Source organism: Prinia subflava, chromosome Z (genome assembly GCF_021018805.1).
Source record: "Prinia subflava isolate CZ2003 ecotype Zambia chromosome Z, Cam_Psub_1.2, whole genome shotgun sequence".
Taxonomy (NCBI): Eukaryota; Metazoa; Chordata; class Aves; order Passeriformes; family Cisticolidae; genus Prinia; species Prinia subflava.
This window is the reverse complement of record NC_086283.1, coordinates 46,251,437-46,278,932: the sequence shown is the minus strand read 5'-3', so window position 1 is coordinate 46,278,932 and position 27,496 is coordinate 46,251,437. Positions and strand designations below refer to the sequence as shown.

Genomic DNA, 27,496 nt, shown 5'->3' with positions numbered 1-27,496 from the left:
GAGCATGGTCAGTAGGAGACACTCTCTACGAGCTCTTTCTGGACAATGGCCTAGTCATAAATAAACTGTGTGAGAAACCAGTAGTTGTAGCTAGTATCAAGTTTGACCTCTGCCCCTGAGGCACTCCTCAGTATTAGAAGTCACTGGGAGCAGAGGGTTTCAAGCCGAGGCTTTAAGCACTGAGACATGCGGAACTGCTGGGCAGTTGGCAAGGATGCTGGAGCTCATCCACCAAAACAACAACTGTTCCTAACTCTGCTGACTTGCCACCTTGCAGGTGTTTTTATAAATGGGGCTGGTAGACCACAGATAATAGTGAAATAAACAGTCTTGTTGATTTCAGGGCAGATCACTGGGGCTACATTAGGTACAAGGAGCTTCAGAGGAGCAACTTATCCCATGAGAGAATGTATGTGGAGGCTAAAGACACATTGCTCCATCCTGCTGGGTCTTTTTGGAATTATCCTATAAGTAAAAATAATCATCTGTGTATAATATACTCAGATTTTTTAATGGAATGCGATAATAATATCCCACAGAGTATTTTCTTCTGTCATAGCACTAAATGTTAGCCTGCTGTGGCTCTGCTCTGAGATGGTCCTCTCAAGCCTAGATAAAGAGAAGAAAGATTTATACTTTCATTGAATTAAACTGTCCTTTAAGGAGACTGGCATTTTATAATGACAATTTTTACAATTGTCTTATGTCTAATTAGTATTTTAAACATTACATTTTAAAAAGTGTTATTTAGTGTTCTGGAAATATGGGCAAAAAAGCTTTTGTGTTTAAAGTTATACTCAGTTTATATTTTGCTATCACTTTATTCACTAGCAGAAATTGGAATTAAAAAAAAAACCCGGTTAATTTTAGCCTCCTTAGTAAAGCTGTTCATGGTGCTCATTGTAACTATGGAATACAAAGGTACAGTCCACAGATTTCTCATCTTGTTTGTTTCTAAAAACAAACAAATAAAATAGGCCAAAAAGAATGCAATCAAAACCCAAAACAAAACAAAAACCCAAACAAACAAACAAACAAACCCCAACAAAACTCTCAAAGCCTTTTAAATTAATTATTATAAAATGTATGTTTTCATTACAACTGATCATGATGTATACCAAGTACCAAGGCTGTTTCAAAAGGCATGTGATAGCAAGTAATACTTAACCCACTGCAAGTTAAACAGAAATGTCAGATGATCTTTAAGGCTTAATAGAAAGAAAATACTAACAGGTGAAGGTAAAGCACATATTTTTTATCTTTTGCAGCTAAATCCCAGAGTCAGGCTAGTTGATGGTATGACAGCAAACTACAATAGTTACATGGTGATACTGGTCTACATGCCATTTTAGCTTGTGGGTTTGGCTCTAGGGAAGAATGTGTACCATTGTCTATATGCTCACATTTTGTTTCCTAACATGTGGAGTGCCGAAAAGTAACATTCCTAACTTAAGCACTTGAAGGATTTGCTCATTACTAAGAATTTTAGTATCTGAATATTAAGTTTAGAAGTTGTCTTTAATGTTGGCTACTGGAAACTTGTTACTGAAGTTAATTTAAAGAAGTTAGATTAATTTTATATTCAATAATAAATTACAGAACAAATATATAGATATAGTAAATTATAATCAATATATTCCTCAAGTAATATAAACAGTTCCTGCCCCTTAAACACTATGGTTTATATGCAATGTGTTTGCTTATTATTACTAACAATTAAGTTATTCAACATACTTTAGTTATAAAGACCATATTCATGTTGTTCCAGTTTTGTCTGGGATACAGTCATCTGTAAGGGCTAAGGCCTATCTGCTGAATTTGTGTTGTAAATAGTGTTGATGGCACAGGGATGCTTTCATCACTGCTGAACAAGGCTTAGGCAATGTCAGGCCTTTTCTGCTCCTCACAGCACCCTACCTGAGTGGGCTAGGGATGCACAAGGAGCTGGGAGAGGACACAGCTGGGATAGCTGAGCCCAGCTGACCAAAGGGAGACCCAGACCATATGGCATCATGCTCAGCATATAGAGTTGGGGGAAGGAGAAGGAAGGGTTCCTTATCCACAGCTACCCTCTTTTCAGGGGCAAAGCTGCTCCAACATAGCCTTACCCATGGCCTCATACCTGCTCTGTCTTGGGCTTCTCCCTGGCTACACACATTGAGGTGCTCCAACACGACCTCAAGCACACTTCAAGGTGTACTTGCTGCAGCATGGATTAATCCCTAGGCCCCAGTCCTCTCAGAGGTGTACCTGCAGTGGTACAGGCATAACCATGGCCACAGATCCTTCAAGATGTACATACTGTGGCACAGGCACATCTACGGCCACAGATACTTTGGGGTGCCCTGCTCCTTCCGTGTGTACTTATCCACAGGTCACAGCGCCTTTCAGTTGATTTCACAGCGGACTCCCAGCCTGCCCAGCACAGCAGCACAGAATGAGCAGTGATGCCCTGGCCATCTGCCAGCCCACATGCATCACCACAGCTGTTATCAGAATGTTCCCAGGCCCTGCAGAGTAACAGGATCAGCAGCACAGCCCTATGGCAAGCAGTGAAAGCAAAAAGCAGTCACTAACAAGCACTAGACTCTAATATACAGCCAGGCAAGTGAGCCCTATGGCAAGCACAGGAGCCTGTTGATTAATAGCTAAGCAGCATAACTGCTGTAAATTCAATCTAGCACCTTCCAATCAGACATTATCTTGCACCCTTTAATACTCACGCTGGGTGGCAAAAAGGACTGTTGTGGTTTAACCCCAGCCATCAACTAGGCCCCACACAGCTACTGGCTCACAACCACACACCAAGATAGGGGGCAGAATCAGAACAATAAAAGTGAGAAAACTCATGAGTTTGCAATAACATTGATTTAAAAAATAAAGCAGAAGCTGCACATGCAAGCACAGCAAAGCAAAAAAAAGGAATCCAATCACCACCTCCCATGGGTAGGAAAGGGCTCATCCATCCCTAAGAAAGCAAGCCTCCATCATATGTGATGGTGACTTGGGGAAACAAAGACAATCATTAGGAACATTTTTTGTTCCTTCTCCCAGCTCTGTACACTGAGCAAGACACCATATGATCTGGGATTTGATTGGGTCAGTCGGGTTCAGATGTCCGGCTGTTTTCCCTTCCAGCTCCTTGTGCACCCTCAGCCTTCTTGCGAGTGAGGTGGATTGAGGAACAGTAAAGGCCTTGGCGCTGAGTAACAAAACGAGTAATAAAGCATCCTTGGCTTGTCAACACTGTTTCTACCACAAGTCCAAAATGTAACCCTATAGTGGCTGTTACAGAGAAAATTATCTCAGCTGAAACCAGAACCAGCGCTTTAATTTAACTCTATGTTGTCATCTTTTCCATCTTGTTTCACTTGTTACAAATGGCAAAGTGTGAAATAATTTTGATATTTCAAATGTCACCTGTTCCCAACTGCAATTAGCATTTAAAAGCTTAACATCCATTTTCATTCAAATATGCCGCCTCTGTAGTCATGGTAACCTCCTCATCAGCTTTATCTCCCAGCTTTAGAAGGTACTGCTGGGGTACTTAGAGATGTTGTTATTTAGGTTTTTCATTTGACTCCCTCCTCCTCCCCTTTCCAGCACAAAAAACACCTCTGTGCTTGCATTAACCAAGCTGAAGGTTTACAACAGCAAGAAAATAGACAAAATGAAAATACTGTTCCAAAAATAAAGAAAAAAAAAAAGTTTTACTCCTTGGAGGTTCCTGGAAATACGAATTGGTGAAGAATGGCTTATGAATTCAGATGACTCCTCACACATGATGCAGTAAACTACAGATAAGGTATTAAAAACTATATGATCAGCATAAATATAAATAAATATAATTAAAAATGGAAACTTAGTCACATTTAAAAATGTGGAGTAGAATCCAAAGTCTTAGCAGAGGTGCCTTCTCTCCTTTCTTTAAAGGAGAAACATTGAACCAGCTGTGAGGCACATATTGTTTCAGTCAAATAATTTTCTTATTCTGTATTTAATTAGGATACACTCTGGTGTTTAATTTTGTGAGGGAAAAAAAGGGATTTCTTTTATTGTTATTATCCTTCTTACAGTAATGTAACTATTCTTATTTATTTCTCTTCTGATTATTAGGCAGCATTTATATGAGAGTGGGACAGCTGATTCAAAATGCTTAAGTCATTGGTAGAGACACCCATCTATGAGCCACATAATTTTTGTTACAAGTGCTATTGTCCCTGGCTTGCAACACATTTTTATTGTTGGGAGAAAAATCATTGCAAGTACAGAGAAACAGATAGTTATTAGAATTCAAATACATGCACTTTTGGATAGTAGATAATGTCATTATCGGGAATATAATAACATAATTATAGGAGATTTTCTACATATTCTCCCAGTGGTCATTTGTAAAAGTCACCTACTTCCAATTTTTAATATAGAAATTCATAAAATTGGGGACTATGCACATATCTCAGCCTGCCTCTGGGCCATCTGTGAAGCTGTAAAACCATTTTTTGGTATTTTTTCAAGTGGCCACTTTTCATAGACTGCAAGCCAACAATTCAGCCATCACAAGAAATTTTAGAAGTATACATACCCTAATCCTTGTCTCACTGTCTAGCAGGCACAGGTTGAATGTTTGAGGTGTAGCTTCTTCATTTAGGTCTTGCATATGTGGATACAGAAGTAAATCTGCATTGTAACTAATTGTTATCTATGTGGGGTCTCTAGAAGCACGGTTGAAAGCAATCTCCACATGTGACCTTGCACCATCCTGAGACTAAACAAAGGCAAGTTGTGATAGTCAACAGGCCCCTTCCATCACCTGTCAGCCTCTAATGACCACCTCCCAATACGTAACAGGAAATAAGTATACACTGCACAAGCAGACTCTGGCCTTAAAGGGCACTTTGTGTGTGTGATTCAGCTGTGGCTCTCACTAGAAACCATTGAAATTCTGGAAATATCTTTGTAACCTTTCACATCTCTTTCATGGCCACATAGTTTCTGAGATGCCTGCTCTACTTTGGTGCATCTGGTTTTGCCATCTCCTAAGTCTTCAGGACTTAAGGGTTTCCCATTAATGCCAAGGGCAAACCAAAGGTCCAGGTCCTACAAAATGCCAGTGAGGAGATGTAAACAGACTGTGCATGCCAGGATTACCTCAACAGTCCTTATTTTTCATATAGTGTCCTAATAATACTCACAATAACCATCTATTATCACTTAAGAAAAATTCTTACATTTTTGTATTCTTTGTGAAGCACCAATTAACAGCCATTTTCTGTTTACCAAGGGATGAAATCAGAGTTCAAAATGAAGAAGGTAGAAACTGCAAAAGGTTATTATTTACCCCAAAGAGACAGAAAGTTCACCTCTTACAGTAAGGCTTTTGAGAATGTACAAAGGATGTAACTGAAAGCAGAGAAGTGCTAGTGAGCTGTTTACCAAACCCTTCCCAGATCTCAATGACTGTCCTACCCAACCCATCCGAACATCCTTGCTCTTGTCAGGGCTCTTCATTTTTCAAGGACTTCCACATGAAATTCTTCTTAAACTGCCCTGAACCAATCAGGGTCTTCTGGGGGGTTGCCCCACCCACACTGGATTACTTTGGTTTATCCATGGATTACCATGTAGGTTTTTTTAACAATGGCGTAGAGGAGGAGTGCAACTGGTATTTCAGAAGAGCATCACCTGTGTACTGTAATAGCTCTCCAGCACAGGTCACAGGAAAATAGCTATGGCAGAGCTGCTTTGTAACTGTTTCAATGTTTCTGTATTTTGAAGCAATTACTTAACGAAGAACAATTTATTGGGGAAATACTAATATTGAAGGCAGACTATCAAAACAGAAGGGGACAGCTCTGGCTAAGGAACTCTCCTGCTTTCTCGTGTGTTCAGTGCATCTTTATTGTTCTTTTTGGCAACTTTGAAATGCAGTTTGAAGAAATTTCTGTTCAGCAGGAAATTAATCATGACGAATAACTTAATCGTGGATATGTCGTCTTCCTTAAATCAAAACCAAAATGAAACGTCCTTTTCTTTAATTTCTTGATTTCCCTTCATTTGGCATAAAGGATATTTTGATCAGAAGGCCTCACCTCTTTAAAATAACCCCGCTCTTCGAAGCTTACCACCTTTGCTAGAAGCGCTGATTCTTACCTCGCTTAAACCGCGCCAGCCAACCCCGGATGAAGGGGGAAAGGACAAAAATAACCCCCTCGCCCCCTTGCCCGGCCGGTGCGCCCCGAGTCCCGCGGGAGCGCGGCGGGCGGGGCGGGGCGCCGCCTGCCCCGCCTGCGCGGGGCGGATCCGCTGCCGCCGCCCGCCGCAGCCGGGGCCGCCCGGAGCTGTGCGGGGCCGCCCGTCCGTGCGCCCACCGCGCTCCTTCCTGCCCTGCCGAGCGCCCTTGCAGCGCAGCGCAGCTCCGGGTGAGCGCCGGCGGAGGGCGCGGGCGGGGGCTGGGCTGCGGCGGTGCGGGGACTCCCATCCGCAAACTCCCGCCTCCATGGGCGGGACCGGCTGCCGAGGGGTGAGCGGTGCCCCGAGCCCCCGGCCGGCTCCTCCGCGGCGCTCCGCGCTTGGGGCTGGACCCGCTCCCCTTTCGGAGGTGGAAAAAGTTTGTGCGGCGCGGAGCGGAGCGCGGCGGAGCGGTGCGAACTTGGGCTGAGTTAGGCGAGGCGCTGCGGCATCTCCGCGGGAGGACGGGGAGGAAGGCGGGGCGGCGGGGTCTGCGCTGCGCTCTCTCGGGGTCTGGGGTCCGCCGCGTCGGGAGCGGTCAGGCTGAGCTCTGCCGTGCCAGTGCCAGGGCAGGGGACAGCGGGAGCGCTTCTCCTGCATCCCGTCCGCGTAATGGTCGAGGGAGCGCGGATACCGGCCCGTCGTCGCCGACCGTGCATGGCAGCGGTGGCGGTGCCGTTCCGGTGTCTTTCCTGCTGAATGTTTTTGTGGCAGTCCGTCGAGTGTTAACTCTGAGGTGGAAAATTAATATCTCTTCTGTGCTACTGCATCTTGCGGATGAAGTATATCTCTATGACATCTTAGTGTGGAAACTGTTTGAAAAAATCAGGAGAAACCGCGAATGACTTAATAACTTGTAGGGAAATAACTGCACGTAATAGCTGTAATCCTGTATTTGAGAACATAAAAATCAGTTATTCTGCTGATTGCTAGAATGTTCACAATTCAGCTACTGCTAAAAATGACTTGAATAAGAGATGTAACAAAGTATTTTTGGGCAGTAATTTTTAAAGACTAACATTCAGTTTTACTGAGAAAGTATCTTATATTTTGTTTCATATAAAATATAACTTACTGTGAAAGACATATATGTAACTAACTTCTGCTTTACAGATGTTCTTCAAATTCCTTCACTAAAACACCTGTTATTATCTAGAGATTTTTTTCCTGTGTTAGAAGTGTGGTTACTCAAGAATGCTCATCTCTGGCATACCTGAATAGTCATTCTTGCATAATTCTTTGCCATTTCATTTGTTTCAGGATCATCTCTTGTGTAAATTTAAACTATTTTCTTAAGTATTGGTAAGAGGAGCACTTCTAAAAGGTACCGCATAGGTATTCTTAGTAACATCCTACATTTATTGCTGAATGCATGACATGAATCAAAACAAAAAGAGGAGCGACTGAAAATTTTGTCTTGACTCATCGAAGATAGTGTCCTAGATGTAATCAGAAGCAAGCCAAGTTCTCTGTGTAAACCTGAGTTGATTTTACAGAAGAGCCAAAGAAACTCCCATTTCAATCCTGTTCCGGCATCAGAGCGTTCTACTTACACATCAATGACTATTGCTCTGTGCACACATTATGTTTCAATTAATGCTGCCTCAGCTGATGAGATGCTTGTTAGCACTTTGATTGCTTTTTCTGGCACTATTGCCTCTGCATTTGGGATTTGGACGTTACATGTTCATAGCGGAAAGTAATTACAGCAGGTAATAATCTTTGGTGTATCCATTAAAATAATAGTTTCTTCATTTTTGTACAACATCGGAGGGCAGTTTTTACCTTCCACTAGGATTATTTTTTTTTTTCAGCAGCTGAGGAGAGCAGAGGCTCAGAGGCATAAGAGAGGCATCAGCTGAGTACTTGTAGATTGTTATCCCCAGGGTTACTGCTTAAACAAACATATAATTGCTGTATGTGGTGCGTTGTGACAGAACTTTGTTGAATATTCTGCTTCGAATTTTAAATGTAACCCAGTCTGTAAAATGCCTTTGTAAGTTTCTAGTCACTTCCTGTTTGACTAATATCAATAATGTGTTTGTCCTTTTAAGACGAATGAAGAAAATACATCCTGTGAAGCGTAAAAGTACTTGATTCTGGGAAGACTCTTACAGCACTTCTAACTTCAAAGCTGGAGAAAAGTATGAAGGAACAGTCCATCTGACTCCCTCAGCATCTCGCACAGAACGCAAAATGGCTCTCCAGAAAAAAACTGTTGGTGGTGTCTTGGAGGAGTGGTGTTTGGCCGAACCACTGTTTGGTTGCAGGTGGCACCAGAATGTTAGGAAAAAACTGAGACTGATACGAATTGTAGGGCTCCTTGTCAGTGTAGTGGCCATTAGTACTTTCTCGCTTTCAATGAGTGCCTTTTTCAAGATGGAACCACACAACATGGCGCTGGTCAGCAGCCTAGATAGCCAAAAGCTGGTGCGTGGGCACCAAAGAACTCTCTTGGATTTCACAGAACAGGATGAAAACGGCACTCCAGATCCACATGTTTCTATGAAATACGAAGCTGGGCACGACAATGAAACAGATGATCATGCAAAGGGAGAGTACCCCGAGGACCTTTTCTCTCTTGAGCAGAGAAGACAGGGAGCAGTGATCCTCCATATAATTGGAATGATTTACATGTTTATAGCCTTAGCCATAGTCTGTGATGAGTTCTTTGTTCCTTCCTTGACTGTCATCACTGAAAAACTGGCCATTTCTGATGATGTGGCAGGGGCAACCTTCATGGCTGCTGGTGGGTCAGCCCCAGAACTCTTCACTTCTTTGATAGGAGTGTTTATATCTCACAGCAATGTTGGCATTGGTACAATAGTGGGATCTGCCGTGTTCAATATCCTATTTGTTATTGGAATGTGTGCTTTATTTTCTAAAGAGATCTTGAACCTTACTTGGTGGCCACTCTTTCGAGATATGTCCTTTTACATCATTGACTTGATCTTGCTAATCATCTTTTTTCTGGATAACTTCATAATGTGGTGGGAGAGTGTGACACTCCTGACAGCGTATTTTTTCTATGTGACATTTATGAAGTTCAATGTCCAAGTAGAAGAATTGGTCAAGAAATTTTTAAACAGGAACAAGGTTGAGAAGGTAACAACAGATGCTGACGGAAAGGTGGGTCAATTTTTAGTTGAATTATATATAATAATGTCCTTGTAAGTGCTGAGTCCTTCTATAGCATAAGGGTTCTAATATAGTACAGTAACCGATATAGAAAAGTTCCATGTTTTGCTCAAATGTCTTTTTGTTTATTCAAACTGGTATTATTGAAAGTAAAAAAGCAAATAGGCTCCTAGTAAATCAATAGCTTTTAACTCCATAATGATCTTGATCACACAGAAAGCAAACCAGAAAATGCCAGCAAAAAGACATAAACCTTTACTCAGCATTTTGGGACATTAATGAGATCTGAGCTATTTTTTCCCTAAGCTTTTGGATTAAGCAGTGACAATATCTGGGGAGGACCTTGTGACAAAATTTGGCTTTCCAAAGACTTTTAATGCACTTTCTTCCTGAGAGAAAGCTCAAATAATTCAGAACAGTATACGGAGGTATTTTATGCATGTTTTTCTTCTACTGGTGCTGATAATACAATATTAACTAACTTCCTGTTGTAATTAGTGGCAATTACATGAAAAATACTTGCAGAAAGAGTGAACACAATGGCAAAAGTCATAGGTTCTCTGTTTAAGGAGGATGATTTCCCATATGCTATTTGCAACTATGCAAACTAATTTTTGTCCACAAGCAGATAATTAAATTTATCGACAGAGGGCTTGGTGGGTCTTCAGCAATTATAATAATCTTTTAAACAGCTTTCTTCTTAAAGCAAGCAATATTTAAGGGACCTTTGAAGCTGAGCTGGTTAATACTTATGCATGTAGCAATATGTTGGTTGAAATGTCTGGTTTTATGTGACTTTGGGTATATTCATCAGATAAGACTTTATTATGCAGTAATTATTCAAATTATTGGGGACCTAGCTGCTCACTGTTCCCTTACTTTTGTTTAACAGTTGTATATGAAATGGTTCAGAAGAGACACAGTCCACCAATATAAGTACACGGGAGGAGAGAGACATACCAGAGCTGCATATTTTAGAAGCTGTGACAGACACATTCAGTTTTAGGGCAAGTCAAAAACCACCAAAATTAAAACCCAAAAAAGTATCTTTTTTTTCTTTTATTCTCTAACTAGGTTTAACAGCTGTACACTTAATTGTAACTTTATCTTTTCCTTTTTTTTTTCTCCAAAATCAGCATCCTAATCTTCATGTTTCTCAAAATGCATAATTGGGATTTTATAGATAAATGAAAGGAAAGGTCAACACCAACAAAATACTTGCCCTAATTAGCAAAGAGTTTCTTTAACTACCTTAGTTGGTTTCTGAATAATTTAAGCATTCATAGTGCACTGTGCTTTGACAGTTACTGCTAAAAATATGTGATTATAGAAAGACTATGGTATATGAAGCAAACTTCATCTGTCCAAAACTGGACAGCAAATATAAATCTGTAACTGGTCTGAAGCAATTGTCAACATGAAAAGCAACTGTCTTTTGTTGTCCTGGCTACAAGGTAGGGGAGAGTAGCTGTATATCAAAGTGTTTAATTATTTTCAGCTGAAGAGAAGAAATCATTTGCGAGCCATACTGAACTTCATTTATATTAGAAATAATCTAGATAGACTTGATTTTAGGACCACTCATTTACTGTTTAACATTTTAATTACTTAGAGTTTGTTTATAATACAGGCACACAGATTTCAGATTGGAGTGAAAAAAGTCAAGAATTGGCTACTTTTCCTAAAAACCACAAGCTTTGCATCATATGTTTCATGAAAATACTTTTCCTGAATTAACTTGAATATAATTAAAATGATAAAATAATGTGTTCATAAATCATTGAGGCCTGAAGAAAGATGAAAGATGCTCTAATTTTGTTGTAATTTAGCTAACATATATTTTCTGCTTCCTGGGGTAAATACATTGTCAAGGTGTCAGACCATGTTTTTACTCTGTGAGCCATGCTGTAAAGACATATTTTTGAATATTCCACTGACACTTTGAAATTAAAAGTCATTGTGAATTGTTTTGTTCTTCAGTTGAACAGCATTAACCAGGATGAATGAAATTATTTTCTTATAGCAAGGATGTCACAGATTATGTTTGTTGGATAAAATCTCGGTGAAGTTCTCTCTTAATTCATTTGCTATTATTAGATAATTGGTTACCTTTTTAAATTAAAAAGAAGTGAAAAGAGAAACTATTACCTCTAGTCCCAAGCCTGATAGTTAGGATTTTCAGCTTGAAGTTATTGTCTAAAGCAAAGGATAAAATGCTTTTATAGTCTGAGGTCTGGTGCCTCGTAGTGAATGCAATGCACATGGATGTTTATTTCCTAAACACTAAAGGTTACAAGTATCAAAAAAGCGATAGCCTTGGCTTTTGGTGGCAAAAAATATGTAACTTCTATAGTATTAGCTGTTAGCCTAGATTGCTTCCACTCATCAAGAGTGTGTATGTACAATTGTACGTATCGAATTAGTATGCTGAACACAGAATTTGCAATCTCAGTTGTTTCTGATGGAAACTTTCTCACTCTCTTTTCCCTCACTGAGGCAGAGGATTGCTAGGCAGCTGTCTGAAACTGGGTGTGTTAAAGTCTCTTGAGATACTTTAATTTCAGGAGAGTAGAGAAAATTTTCTTTCCTCTAACCAAAACTCCCTCTGCCAATCTGTTGATTCTGCTGCTGCCAAACTGGCAAGTATTCTGCTAAAAAACATGTGTGTCGTATTTATCTTTAAGACTGTTGTAATCTGAAAGCAGCTCAACAAATTTGAGAAGTCTAAATAAGGCATCATAAAGCTGGATAGTGAAGGGTTAGGTGGCTTATTAGCAAACAAGTACCAAAGAGTAAAAAACTGATCAGATGAGAAACCCCTTGAGATACTAATGTGTTTTAATGTTCATTTCATTGCTTTTATTCTCAGCTGTCTTGAGAGGTTGAAGAAAGTTTTACGTTCTCGAGGACGGTATTTCTCATGAGGAAAGGCTTTAGATATGAACTGATCTTTTTGTCTAGCTCTTATTTGATTTAAGTGTATTCATGACGTTGCTGAAATGCATACGTATCTCTGTAGATGCCTTTTAGATTCCTATCCCCATTCTTAAAAATTAAAGCACATTTTTTTTGGACTAGAAAACTGTGACTATTTGAATTTCTGACGTAAATAAGGACAGAGTATCTATATGTATATATCTATATCTTCATTGTGCTCACTCTTTTCCTTCACATGCTTTCAAACTTACACAATCTGGATTATTAAAGAGTCCAAGTTTTCAAAATCTGCTAACTTTAATTTTCAGAAGTATTTTGTGCCACATTTTGCACTAGAGTTCACAGGGCTCATTGGCAAGGTTCTGTTTGAACTGTGGATCGTTCTGTGCCTCATGACACCCCCTAAGAAGCCTGATGGCAGTCCGATACTGATGAACTCCAGAGATCACTGTGAAAAGGATGAAAAAAAGACAAGATAAAAGCCGGATGGCTGAACTCTACAGTGTAGGATGGCATATGGTATATGCAGATCAAGATAGGTCCCTAACAAGTCACACTGAATGGGCCCTGCAGTAGTAAGTGCCATCCCACCACTGGATAGCCCCAGAATTCCCCAGCTTGACTTATTCTATAGCATGATTTTTATGTTTTGTGTAGCTATCCTGCAAAGAACAGATGGTTTTTAGGGCTGAGGTGGAGACTTTGGTATTAATTTGGCATCTTCCTCAACTGAACAAAGATATTTAAAAACATATGCCTGAAATTGATTATAATAGATAGTAAGAGGAAAACAGAAAAAGCTGATGGACAACTTTTTAAAACTTTTAAAACTTTCTGCTAAGATTTCGGTCTGTTCTTCATCATCTGTGTTGGTGAAGATATGTTGAATGTGTTAGGTCATGTTAAAATATCATGTAGAACTACATTTCAGTTTTAAGTACTTTTTTTTTCCTTTAATGTAGCATGGAGATCATTGCAGAAATGCTTGAATCTGATTGTTCAGTTAATAATTCAAAACAGTTCTGTTTGGCAACTAGGAGAACAGAATGTGGGTGGTGCAGGGATATTGTGCAATGACATCTGTTTCACTGACAGTACCATTTTAGATAAATAACTTATGGTATATACAAGACAGTTGCAGTTTTTCTACATTTACAGAGAACTGCATTTGGAAAATGAGCTATTTTTACCAACATGGCATAGCTATTATTTTATTGCCAATTTTGTTGTCTTAAGAAACTTGAATAGCTTGTGTGTGATATTTTAAGATCCACATTGATCTCAAGTGTTGCTACGGTGTACTTAATGGCAGTATTTGCATTCTAAGGTATTTTAGGTATTTCTCTGATGGTTTTGCAATTAGCATTGCACATGCACATTCACTGTTCTAATGTCTGATCAAGGTAAAACACACGTTACTTGCATGCATATGGGAAAAATTGAAACTTCTTTTATCAGGGCTTCCTGATTTTGAATCCCCAGACCCAGTAACTAACTCTATCTATAGAATAACCTTTCTTTTCTCGTTACCAAGAAAAGATGTTTTTCATAGCTTTCATAGTTCATAGTGTTTCACAGTGTGTGTGAATACAGAGCTATGAGTAGCTGGTTCTTGCAAGATAGCTGCATTGTTTTAAGTGCATGTTTGAAACGTAAGCCTCAGCACTGACATTGAACCATCTTTATATATAAATGTCTGGTTTTGTGTCATGTTTTATCTGCTTTTATTCTCTCAGAAAACTTTCAATCTACTTCTTAATGTTAATTTAATGTTACTCTGCTAGCAGTAACTATGAGTTAATTTGCCTTGAGGTTGTTTGCTGAGCATTGTTGTTTCAATTTAGGACTATTAACTGACATAAGCATAGGCTTATACTTTATATATGGAACCATTAGTACAGTGAAATGGAGACCATTCTTAGTTTCTTTTCGTACTTCTCAGTAATTTGTTGACTACAAAGCAATGATTATAGTTTTAACCACTGGAATGTCTTGGTTTTTTATGTATATTTTTTATGTATGAGCAAAAAGTGACAGCATGCAAATGCAGTGTAGATTAAATGCTCTTAACACATGGCCATCCACTAAGATGCTGCCCTTGTTAATCATGATAGGAAAAGAAAGGCTAGAACTGTGCCACCATTAATTAGTAGCAAGGGGACAAAATATCCATCAATATATTTAAAAATGAAAAGCATATCCAATTAAAATGAAGCCAAATGATACATCTTAGAGGCTGTGCAAAACCAGCTGTGTTGGCAAATGTTCACCATGCTGTGTTTCAGAACAACTCCAAACATGGTTAAATTTGTTGTACCAGAAGCTGTACAAAGAGAGGAAAATTGGAGGACTTTATAAATGTTTTTCCCTCTGTTATCTCCATTTTGGATACTTTGGTCCAGATTCTCCACAGAATGTGAGAGCTATAGGAGACTGTAGGTGAAATTTCACCCCAAATTGGTATACTAGATCTCAAAATATCTGCCAGCTTTGGGGTGCTTAATCTCTGGAAGAGCTTTAATTTAAAATTGAACAGAAGTTCAGAAATCTTTTTTTCTGCTGAGAGGCTTGTTCAGAAATGCCAGACACATGTGCAGTGCTGCAGTACTGCTTTTCCACCTGACCTATACTCCTCTTCTTTTTCCCCCAAGATGGTTGTCCAGATTTACCTCTCAGATAAATATTTAACAAAATTCAAAGGCATTTAGAAGATCTTCAGATTTTGAGGATAAGAGTGCCCAACTTTTATGAAATTACATACAGATCTCCCACATTCTCTGCCTGTTTCAAGTTGGTGCCACAGTCATCATGTAGAAGTTTTGAGTGGCAAGGCACTGACTCCCCCACTTTTCCTGATACTGTTTTAAGGGGCAATAGTGACCACTCCACAATATATGTTTTAGACTTTGGATGTGGGATGTGGGTAGTGAAGCTGCCCTAGGGCAGTGCTTGTTGCAGTGTTGAGGGTGCCGCATTTGGAGTGTGTGATGCTCTGAGCACTGCTGACTTCTGAGTGACCTTGGCCTTTCTGAGTGGTGACATTCCCCAGGCAGCCAGCATTACACTGCCAGGGCCACAGGCCAGAAAATTAGGTTTGATTAAGTGCTTCTTTCCAGCTAATGATCTAGGGTTTTGTTTGTTTTATTAGCAGGAGTCAGTTCTCCACAGCCAGCTGTAGAGGTGAGAAAACAGGCTCTATTGTGTCCTTTTTCCTCTGGATTTTTTTCCCCAAGAATTAATGGATTTTGGTTTTTTTAACAATGAAATAAGATTATAACCAATTCAAATTTTTTAGTGTGTAATGGATAGTGTATTCACAAGAAAGAGAGCATTGCATCAAAAATTATATAGAAGTGGAGATCAGGAAAGTTCTTAAAAATAAAGTATGTACCAATGCTTCTCTTGAAAAGATCTGTGTGGGATGAATGAGTATTAAAAGTGTTTTATACATGGCATATAGAACAGATGGGAAGACGTATTGGAGATAAGTGTAAACGAACAACTGTAAATCCTATAACTCTTAAGACATTCTATCTATCAACCTCTTTTTTACCGTTTATAAAATAAACTTCGATATAAAGCGTAAGGCTTCTTTATTTCTCCCCAGACATGTACCAAGTTTTGTCCAACATGCAAACGGTGACTTAGTGTGAAATTAATAACTCTGTAGAATAAATGGGGTTTCCTTCACCTTAAACTAGATCAGCCATGTTCTGTTGTTTTCAGCCAGCTTTTATTTAAACATCATTCCTTGTTATTTAGCTTAATGGCTGTTTCCATTATTTTTTGCAGCAGTAAGTGTGCTATTGGCACAAACCAGAGATTCAAATGCTTTCTTGGCATTGACGAGTTTTTCAGAACCTACAATGACAAGATAGACCAAATACTGGGTAATTGTAATAAATTTAGCATGCCCAGATATGTATCATGAGATATAGGTGGCTTAGAAAAAGAAAAGTGACTGGGGTTTTTTTGTGGGTTTTTTTTTCATTTTAATTCAAAACCGCTCATTAAGTACTCCTAAAAATCATTATCTTCCTTTATCAGTGCAAACCAAATACTTTAATAATACTTTGCTGTGCATTTCAAAATGCTGGAAATTTGGTCCCTCAAGTAGAATGCCTTACAGGATGCTCCTGACACTCTATTGTTTGGAGACAGGCGCATATTTTTGAACTATTTTTAATTTTTCCACCAAAGTAATGAGATGATAACCTGGTCTCCCCTAGACTAGGTGCTTAGATAACTGTATGAAATCAGTTTCTTTTGTCAGTAGAAAGAAACTCATTGTGGGAAAAAGATAAATGCGATTCACAGTACCTAACAAGAATATGACTTTTCATGTATACAATTTTATGTGCAGTTAGCATACCATCAGTCTTTTCTTCCTCACTCAAGCTGTCATTGAGTTGCTGATTATTTATTAAACACAGATGTCTAAGAGGTGATTTAAAAACATAGTTTATTTCTCTATATGATCTTGCAGTAGATCTTTACGAGTGTCATCAATGATATATCTGGTAGAAGGCAGCACCTTTTTCTATTACAGGACCTATGTCAAAACAGTACTGTTGATGCTCTCTTTTGCTTTTGGAGAAAATAGTGAGATCAGATGGTTTGGATTTAGTTTGGTTTTGGTTTAAATTTGTGTTTTTGAAATTCTTGCAATTGCATTGTTAAGTGCAGGATAGTGTCACAGGAAAACTGAAAATCTTAAATTAGAGTAGCCTTAGGGCATACTTTTGGCAAACAAAATTGCATCCTACAGCATATATATTGTATTACATTACCATGTTTTGTTATTTTGCAGGCTATACCTGTATCTTTGAGGAAATTAGTCATTTGCTGTTGGTTTGTTCATTTACTGTGTTCTGATCTGAAAAAAGGAATGGAAAAAAAGGCTGTGTTGGAAAAACAGCCACTGCCTTGCTGGTAACAGAAGTGGGCCTCAGGGCTAGGGAGAGCAATGAGAACTTAGTGTGTTGATCATGTATTTGTTTCTACAGCAGGTGGAGGGTTCAGAGCTCACGTTGCCTCTGAAGCAGTTTTATCTAGTGGTATAACTGCTGCCCTGCCTTAACCACCCACTCACTTGGGGTAATTTCACTGTCCCTGTCAGGTACAATATTTCATCAGTGCAGCTCAAAGAACAATTACTGCTAAGTTACTGTGTTTTGCAGTATTCCTTCACCTTTCCATTCTTGTCCATATTGTGATTTACATGAACAGCCATAAATAGCTGTGATCTTGGATGACTTCCTTTAAGGTGAGTGTGCGAAAACAGGCTTAAAGGCATGTCTGTGCAATGATATTAAAACTGCTATGAAGGCCTGCTCTTAAAGGAATAATAGATGGGTGCAAAATATTTTCCTGTATGAGGAAGAAGATAGCAGGGAATTTGTACTACAAACTATGCTGACAAATTAATCAAAAATTTTCCTCAGGAATTAATCCTGCTTTATCACCTCTTAACTGCTTAATGCTGCGAGTCTAGTCTGAAGTCAGCAGTAATACCAGTGACGCTTATTGCATAACCAGCTAGTGTAAACTCTTCACCCTCTCACATTGCTGTAGAACAGCTCTAGCTGATATAGATTGCTGAGGAAGAGGCACATCTGCTGTCACAGCCTGTGTTTGGTGACCTTCAGGCATAATTTGAGGCCTTTCTGGTTACGTAGACTTTTGCCCACAAGAGAAGGTTGAAGTTTGCAGGGTTTGTAATGTTACAGGATAAACACCTCTTTTGGGATTAATCAGATGTTAATTTTTTTTTTTTCATTTGTGCTGCAAGCTTTTATAAAATTATTAATTAAAGTCTTTCTGGTGCTACCAGGCACAATCACAAAGTTATCATTTAACTAAAATTTATGGCAATCAAATGTTTCAGTGGAAACCCCCCAGGTTTTAGAATTCCAACAATTTCTTTGTCCAGAAATAGTTTGAAGTAATTCATATTATTAATTACTTATGGATTTTTAAAGTCAACTGAAATAATTTGAAAGGACCATAGTGTCTTACGGCTAATTTTGTTTCCATATATTTTTATTTAAATATTCCTGGTTTTCTGTGTTATTCCTAATATTGATTGTATTTATTTACTACACTTTCTTTTCATTTACAATGTTTCTGGTTAGAGACATATTCTGTGTGAAGTCTTTATCTCGGCTGGATTTTTAAATGCTGCAGTGATATAAATATTATTAAATAATCTGCAAATTTTGGTTAAGAAGTGGTTAGTGATTCCTCTCTATATTGCAAATCCTGGAAAGCTGTTAAGTTTTCCAGTTCTGAATGAGTTTTTTTGAAGCAGACACAGCAATGCTAGTTTCTCTCCAGAAGTCTCAGGCAGAGTACCTGAATCTCCTCTCAAAATCTGTGGCAAAATTCCTTTGAAATTTATCAGAGAATGATCCTGGGACTACATTGCAGAGGAATATTGCCATTGCTTTTTGTGTTCCGTTTCTGAAATAGAGTCACTAGTTCTAATGAAGTGATTCTGTACCCTTTTGATGGTCTCCTGGTCAGTGTGCGGCAGAGCCGTGTCCCGTTTGCGCGTGCGTGTCGGCACACCCATGGGTACACACACACGCGTGCACACGCTGCCGGTCTGAACACTGCCCTGTGTGCCATACAGCAGGTAGCACTTCTCTGGAATGGCAATTGGCATGCTTCCTACACCGCTTCACCTGTCTTCTGCCTAGTAACCCTTTCCTGTAAGACTCCCTCAAATATTTAAAGTTTCTGAGCAGCACATTCCTCATAGGATTTTCCCAGATTAGTTATTCAGAGAAAAATGTCCGTGTTTTCTTCTTAAATATGGACTCCTTCCAAGCAACAAAACAAATCACTCCTGCCTGAGGCTGAGGACATGATGTACTGAACTATTGACATATTTTACTGTGCCTAATGTATCACATTAATGATTTCCTATTCTGTACCTCTACAGAGATAGAAACAAGAGGTCTACATCACTGTAATGGGATGATTTCTTGCTTTACAGTAAAGTAATCATGATTTGATTCTATCATGGGAATGGACCATGGTGCTATTCTTTACGACATGACATTTCATGGGGAGAAAAGGCATTTCTTATTCAGGTGAAAGGCCAACAGCTGTAATTACAATAACTAAAATCTGTTACATAAGTAAGAAGCTATGCAGTAAGGTGGGGTGAGAATTCATTACTTTTTTTCATTTAAAGTTGTCTGTAAAGTGTAAGTCCTTTTAAGAAAGGGAATAGAAATGTTTCTGCACCTCTTCCTTAATTATCACTTAGAATAAATTTGCAAATATATTAGTAATTATTTGCAAATATCAATCTTAAAAATCAGTATTTTCAAATAGATTAGAATTCAAATTATTTACAGAATTATTTGGATAACTTCCTGTGTCCATTTTGTACTGTCAAAAACACCGTAAGGCTATTTAGAATGTAATATAGTGTTTATATATTTAGCGTTAAAAAAACCAAAATCATGCAGTCTCTTCCTTTTAGGGCTATGGGAAATAAATGTTGATTTGTAATCTCATATATAGACATGTGTGAAGAAATACAGGCTCTCAGCTTAAAATAACAGCAATAGGCTTAGTAACAGGCTGAACTGAAATGCAAGCTCATGCCTTAGCTTTGGCTTTAAGGGTCAAGATGTGGTTCTCCTTCATTTAATTGTCTTAGAAACCTGTGGTTTTCAAGCCTTGTAGAACATTGTACAGTAGGACAGTTTTATTTCTGCTTGCTCATTTGATTGGATTACTGTATGCAAGGAAAAAAAAGATCAGCACATTGATGGCAAAATGGTCTTGAGGCAAAGCAAGAACATGGTGGCATCTGAGAAAAAGGTGGTCAGGCTTGGTGGAAAGAAACCAGATAGCATACATGAGAATCTCATTTTGCATCATGCTGGTTTTGAAGCATCTTGGTAAGCGTATCCTCTTTGCCAAAACATTAAATGTTAGTAAATTTTCTGCTTAAGAATTCTTCCCATCATTAACATTATTGTTCTTCCCTAAAATGTTAGGAAGGATAGTAGGGAAGAAAGTCAAATGGAACTTGAATAAACTCTATATATGCAGATTTTTATAATTTCAATAATTATTTTGTTTTCTCCTTTTATGAGGGAAAGGACTAAACTCAATGAAAAGTAGCTTTGAAGTTGATGACAAGTTTTCTTGTTGATTTTGATGAAAGTGAAATTAAGCCCAAAAGTCAGGACATTGAGAATTATGATCTGGCTGCTTCTCTGATCTCTGTGTGCCCCTGTATTATTCCAAGCCTCCAGGCTGCTCTCCTTCCATATTAAATCACCCCAGCAAACAAAGAAAGCAATTTCTTTAGCACTTGTAGCAAGCAAAAAAGGCTTTATCAGCTTTCTATGCCCTTGGACTCAAACTGGAAAAGGGCACTCAATGTTTCACACAGCGTGATCTGTCCTGTCATGTGGATTATTGATAAATATCAAAGCAACTACTATGTGGTGGGATCATAATTGTCTTTTCCCAGATCACTGCCAGAAACCACTGCTGCTTTCATCCTTTTTAAGGGGTCTGTCTCTTAAGTGGAAGAGTGGGCACGGGAAAAGTCAGTTAATTCCGTTCTGAAAGGTAGGAAAAGCTATTAGCTGTTTTGTTAATTAGGTACACATACAGGCACATTTTTTGAGAGATCAAGTGGAAGAAAAGTTCTCTCTGTGAATTACATGCTCTTTGTATAGAAAACTACTCTACAAGAACATAAAGACTAATTTTCAGATTTAGTTGAACTACATTCAGAATTATCAATGAGAAGCTCAAGATTTAGACAATTGCAGAACCCAGCTCTTGGCCCCAGATTCATCTGGCTTAGCTGTGCTGCCTGACCTATGAGTTAGGTCTCCTACATGTTACATGTAATCACAAGAGAGAAATGGGCATTTTTATAGTGTCATAGATTCTTTGAGGTTGGAAAAAGCACTTGAGATTACTGAGTCCTGCTGTTACCCCATATTGTCAGCTCTAACGCTAAACATGTCCCAAAGCACCACATCTACACAGCTTTCAAATATCTCCAGGGATGATGGAGACTTTCCTGGGCATCCTGTTCCAATGTCTGACCACCCTCTCAGTGAAGAAATTTTTCTTAGTACCCAGGTGCTATTTGGGGCCATTTCCTATTGGCCTATCCATTGTTACTTGGGAGAATGGAATGTCCCCCATCTGGCTACATCCTCATTTCAGTGGTAGTGTAGTGAGTGGTAAGGTTATCCCTGAACCTCCTTTTCTCCAGGCTGAACAACCCCAGCTCCCTCAGCCATGCCTCACAGGACTGGTGCTCCAGACCCTTCCCCAGCTCCACTGCTGTTCTCTAGACTTGCTCCAGCCCCTCAGTGTCTGTCCTGTAGTGAGGGGCCCAGAACTGAACACAGGATTTGAGGTGTGGTCTCACCAGTGCTGAGTACAGGGGGACAAATCCCTGCTCTGGTCCAGCTGGCCACACCATTGCTGATACAGGCCAGATTACCTTTGGCCTTCTTGGCCATCTGGGCACACCCTAGCTCATGCTCGACTGGATGTGGACCAATACTCCACCAATAAGATCTTTATTCTAATGTTTAATCCGCTCCTGACCTGGAACTGGGCAAAAATCTGGGCTATCACCTGCAGCAATAGATTGGTAAAATCTGGAAAAGATGTCTCCTGTGCTTTTATTGCAATACCGTGATTAATCACCACAGTGCTGCCTTTTCTAAAACCGGGAATTACATCAGGTTGTGTGATGGTGATAGCCTGATGTCATTTGGCATAGGGTCACCTTTGAGATAGAGGTAATTCAAAGTTACTGTTTATCTATGCCACCAAACAAAATAAAATGCATGTATTTATTTAAGTGTTAATCTAGTCTGTGAACATTTAATTTGCTCTCTTTCTATTCAGGTCAGTGTGTAGATATTACATATGGTTCCAAACAGGTACTTGAGACAAATAAGCTATTAATTTAATCTTACTGTTATTTATAGAAAAGTTATTGGCACTGCTGCCACAGACACTGTTAACATACATGATTCATGGCAGATTTTTCTGGATTATCTTTTTTATAAAATGAAGCATCATTTTAACTTTCAGAGAATTAAAATATTGGTTAACTACTTAATCCATTCTTTAACTGATCAAATTTCTAACCTTCCATGCAGATGACTGAACATTTACTATGAATGAATTAAATTGCATAGATGTCCTAAAATAGCAAGGAAACCCTTGTTAGGATTCAGCAACTCCAGCATCCAATGGAAAAAGGAGTGGTTAATTATGAAAATTCAGATTATATTATTCTTGCTCCATCTGCTTATCATTGTTTTTGTGAGTTTGTTCTTTACAATTAAACTGTAATTGTTGTTTTCAAATATTTCACAGTTTAGTTAGGGAACAGAGCCTGCTGTAAGGAGGTGTGTACATACAGTCCTTAACAAAAGGAAATCCATTTGCTGTTGTGGCTCTTTCAGGCTTGTTTGTTGAATTTCAGTAAGTAATTTATTGCACAATGTCTCAGATCTTCTCACAGTTGTAAAATCCTATGCCTGCCTTATTCATTCGTGGAAAAGAACCCAAACCCTGAATGTCCTTGGATGTCATCCTGTTAAAATAATCAGGGTTACAACATCTGTGTGAAGCAAGAAGACAGTGGCGTTTCACTGATGAAATATAGAGCACCATCTGTTTCTTCCTGTTGCAGTGGTTCTGACCATCACCCTATTTTGACATCATGAATGAGTCGTCAAAGTAATGATTACCCTGTTATATCAGTGTAAGCGTAAAAGAATAAGGTATAAGTGTACAAAATTAGTATTGAGAAATGGGTATTTTTTAAGAGGCAAAATTTCTTCTATTTAAATAAGGATTTCATGCCACACTTCATTTTTATACCTGTGTTGCTTCATCTACTGATTCTGTACCATACATATCAGTGTCTATTTGCCATGAAAAACCTAAAATCTACTGTATTCCCTTTGCTGACCATCCCTTTGAGACATGATTACCTTCTTTCTGAATGCAGAGGATGGGGTGTGGTGGATTGGCCAATGATAAGCCTCAATCCCTGCTCCCTGACCTCTTCTAGGGCCACTGCTGGTTGCAATTTGTTCACCAAGCCTCTTAGGGCAAGGGCAGAATAAAGAAAACCATCAGGTTCTGATCAAGGAGCCATTACTTACCTGATTTCCTAATATGTTGACATTTCTCTTCCAATGTGTGAGCTTTGTCAGGCACTGTCAGGGACTGAGATTGTTGCATCACTATTTCCCAAAGAGTGGGCCAAAAAACGCTTTCCGGCAGCCTGTGAAAGACCACATAGCAAAGTGCATCTTGACATCAAGAGCAGAAGGATCTGTTCTTTCAGCTTCAAATGTCAGCCAGGGATTGTGCACTGCAGAGAGCTGAACAGCGTCATGGGACTGGCTTTCTGCTCACAGGAGATGGATATCAGCATTGTTGGTTTTAATGGGTTTTGGATGGATTCAAAGTTCTAGAAGGACTTTATGTAATTGCAGCACATTCTGTGCAGAAAGTGCTGACCATTACGATGTTGTTTGGCATCAAACATTGCTGAAAAGGGAAGCAGGATTTTCTAACTCATAATGATGTTCTGTACCTTGCTGAGTTTTTGTGCTGGGGTGGAGCCATACTGCCCAATATTAACCCCTCCAGCAAGGAGAACTTTGATAGAAATACAGTTTTCTAGGCTTGAACTATTACTATAATCTGCAGTGCTTCTGATCTAAGAAGCTTACTTAAGTTCACGAAAATATATGGGATGAATATAAAGCTCAGTGTTGAGCAGAACTGCTAATTTCTATGATCAGAAATAACTGTGGAATGTATCTGTGTTTATGAATTTTACTTTTGATAAAATGCAGCACCATTTCCTTTGAAAAATGCTGCTGCCTTTTTCAGTTTACTTCCAAAACATGGTGCTGCTGTATTGTCGGCTGGGTGAATTTATTCCTTGTGTAATGCATGAAAGCTTATAAAAGAAATATTTTCTGGAGCAGGAGAAATATTTTCTGTGTGATTGAGCTATGTGTGGGGTCTTCTAGCAGGGCTCTCCCAGGCCCGTGGTGGCTATTCTGTTGCTTTTGGTTAGTTCCACTTGAGTACTGAATGTCCAGGGAAGCATGACCTCTCCAGACTGGAATTTAGGAGGAAACCTTTTGTTGAGATGACCAGTAATTTTAGATACAATATTGAAAAGCTGGGCTCCTTATCAGCACAATTAGTCATGCTTCTGGTGCTAGCCAGTGTTTTTCTTCAGCAAGGTTGCTAGTTTCTCCAGTGCATCATGTCATGAAGTAAACTTTTCATTTTTTCTGCTATCACATTAATCCCATTAAAGATTATGAAAAGGTAACTGCATTTTGTCAGAAAAAAATTCAGTCAACCTTGTGTGGGTCAGGACTTCTTGTAACAGTTGGCCATTTCTGTCCAAAGTTCATGGCCTGTTTTTTCCTGTTTTCACTTATGAGTTTGTTGAAATATAAGATATAGTTAACAAAAAAAAGTGTTATGAATGGGATATGTGAAAGCAAAATAATAATTTCGTAAATCTATTTCTTTGTCCTGTGAATCAAGAAAGAACTGTTAGGCGGCTTGTATAAGCTTTCAACAAAGCTGCATCTGAACGAAGCTAAAAAACACCTACAACCTTGAAGCATTAGCCAGTCTAAATTACTATTCTAAATTACTCTTCTAACAAGCAATAGAACTACTCATGGCACACATATCAGGGGATCACGAATTAGTAGCCACAGAAATGAGCAATGGTTTTCGATTGTAAAATACACATATCAAGAGTTGTTCAGACCATTTGCATGTGTTGTGGCAATTAGGAGTGTTAAGGTTAATATTTCTACTCTACTGTTAAAAGATGAGCTCAGGACAACCAGGAGAGGTTCAAATGTCAGCTTTCACTGTATGCAGTATTTTTCTGATAGGTGCGCAGATGCATTTTAATTTGGTCCAAGATGCACCTTGGATATGCTGTCTGTCTGTTAGTATAATAAAGTATGTATTACAAGTATGCCTAGGGCTTTTAATCTCTCTGTAATGACAGCAGAGGGTTTCTTCTTACCAAGGAGAAGAAATCAACATGGGCAAATGTGTGTGTGTTCCTGCTGTGATGTGTTCCCATTACATGCTAGTCCTTGAGCAGAGAAATACATGAATAACAGAACAGTCCGTACCTTTCCTCTTTTTATGTCTGTATTTAAACCTGCGAGAGAACATCTGCTTCTCAGAGGACAGTTCCTCTGGAAGAACTTATTAAAGCAGCAGAGATTAAAACAGAGATGCTACTCGTCACACTTGCCCCAAATAAATGTAATGCTACAGTAATAATAACACCAGTTCTTCAATTAAAACACAATTAAAAACTTTTTGTGTGTATTAAGAGACAGAAATCAGGATGACAATGTGTAATAGTGCCATCTGGTGACCTTTTTTCAGATTGTGCAGTGAAAATATGTGATTCAACATAAGACATTCCACTTAGAAACACAACAAGCCTCTAGGTTTAATTTTTTAGATTAAAATTCCTTTGAAATCCAGAGTTATCAAGAGAGGATATTTTTGCCAGCCCATTAGAGATAGATGAGGGTATGCTGTTTAAGCATGTGTATAAAATTTTGGAATGTTTGTTTCCCTAGTGATACTGATATTGAAAAAATACAATTTTTACATATCCTGATAGGCACATGTGTCCTCTTGCTTCAGCTGAGAACTGTGCTGCCCATTCAGTTTGATGAGGAATTCAGATTATTCTTAATGGACTGCTTCTTCAGCAAGTCAAATGAAACCTCCTGCACAGGCCAGCCTTTGCTGTTGCTCATTAGAGCTGATCTGTCACGGCATTTGTCAAAGGGCTCAATCTCCTGTGGGAGCAGCAGATTCTCCACACTGCTGCAAGCCTCGGCTCTCAGTCTCTTGCTTGATCCTGAGATAATAGGGCTGAAGATCCTGTTCAACTTCTCAGCTGCAAAGAGCCACATTAAAATAAAAACACAGCCTTTTAGCTTTGCAGATGGATCGCCTGGAGATTTGTGTACCCCTGCTGGGCCTACTCAGAGACAAGAAATCTGATAATGCGTCTTGCTCAGCAGCAGCTGGAAAATGAAAGATCATCTTGAGCTTCCTAAATATGTTTGCCATTTTCTCCACCTTCTTGTTTCTGAAAAAGGGCAGAGGTAAAGGAGACACAGTCGAGACCTTAAATGAAAGAAAACTATTGCATGTACACTGTCATATGTTAAAATATGGTGTCACATTTCCTGCTCTGTAATTATAGATACTTGTAGTAGGAAATGCCCTTCACCTGTCTATACAGATAATTAGTTATCCATGCTTTAGGCCAGAAAGCACTAAGTCCCATCACAGATCAGTCATCAGGTGTATTGTGTATAGCAAATAAGTTCACATAAAGTTCTAGATGTATGTGGAGTGATTTTCAGTAGGTTACCAATGTTGAAGAGAAATGTGCAAATAAATAACAACGTGTAACAGGCAAGACTATACTCACAAATACTATTATTTTGTTTAATGGCAGCAGTAAAGAAAAAGTACTGCAAAGCACACACCAGCATAAATATTTTGTCCTTCAAGTCCTTAAATTCTGGAAGTCAGATGCCTTTGTTAAATTTTGTAATCTTGAAAGACAAGATTAATGTAAATTCAGTTTTTAGCTTTCTTTTGTTATTGAAGGAGTTTGACTGAACATATTGCCCTTCTGAGCACACAGAATGTGAGCAAGCTTATTGAAATAAACAGCTGTCATTGAGGTATCTCTAATGAGGTTCTCCATTTAGAATCACACCTGGGCTGAGGCTTACCTACCTCTGGAGATTGTCCAGACTCAGCCCACCTGAGGCAGCTCAGCTACTGTGGGTCATGTCAGGGCCATACCTGGTTTGGCTTAGGAACCTCAAAGAAAAGGATCCATACTGCCCCTAGGAAATCTGTGTCCCTGTTTGACCACCCTCATAGTTCAAAATAATTTTCTTCCAAAGGTTAAGAAAAAACTTCCTGTATTTCAGTCTGTGCCATTGCTTCCTGTCCTTTATCTGGGCACTACTGAGGGAGGTCTGGCTCCTTTACACCCTGCTGTCAGGTACTTATGCACATGTGAAAGCTGTTCCTGAACCTGCTCTGCTCCAGACTGATCAGCCCCGGCTCT

At 39.0% G+C, this 27,496-nt stretch overlaps 1 protein-coding gene across 7 annotated transcripts in view; it reads left to right on the top strand.

The window, feature by feature from the left end:
• The first annotated feature begins 6,262 nt into the window (after positions 1-6,262).
• The window catches only part of SLC24A2 (solute carrier family 24 member 2), a 114,834-nt gene continuing 93,600 nt past the window's right edge, over positions 6,263-27,496 (top strand). For 2 of the 7 annotated variants that reach the window (XM_063421528.1, XM_063421522.1), the window contains exons 1-2: positions 6,455-6,641; positions 8,283-9,357. In XM_063421528.1, the coding sequence (XP_063277598.1) occupies positions 8,425-9,357 (933 nt within the window). In that variant the 5' untranslated portion in view covers positions 6,455-6,641; positions 8,283-8,424. Of the gene's footprint in view, positions 6,420-6,453; positions 6,659-8,282; positions 9,358-27,496 lie in introns of those variants that run through there. The other 5 variants (XM_063421523.1, XM_063421526.1, XM_063421524.1 and 2 more) reach the window with 5 other exon arrangements.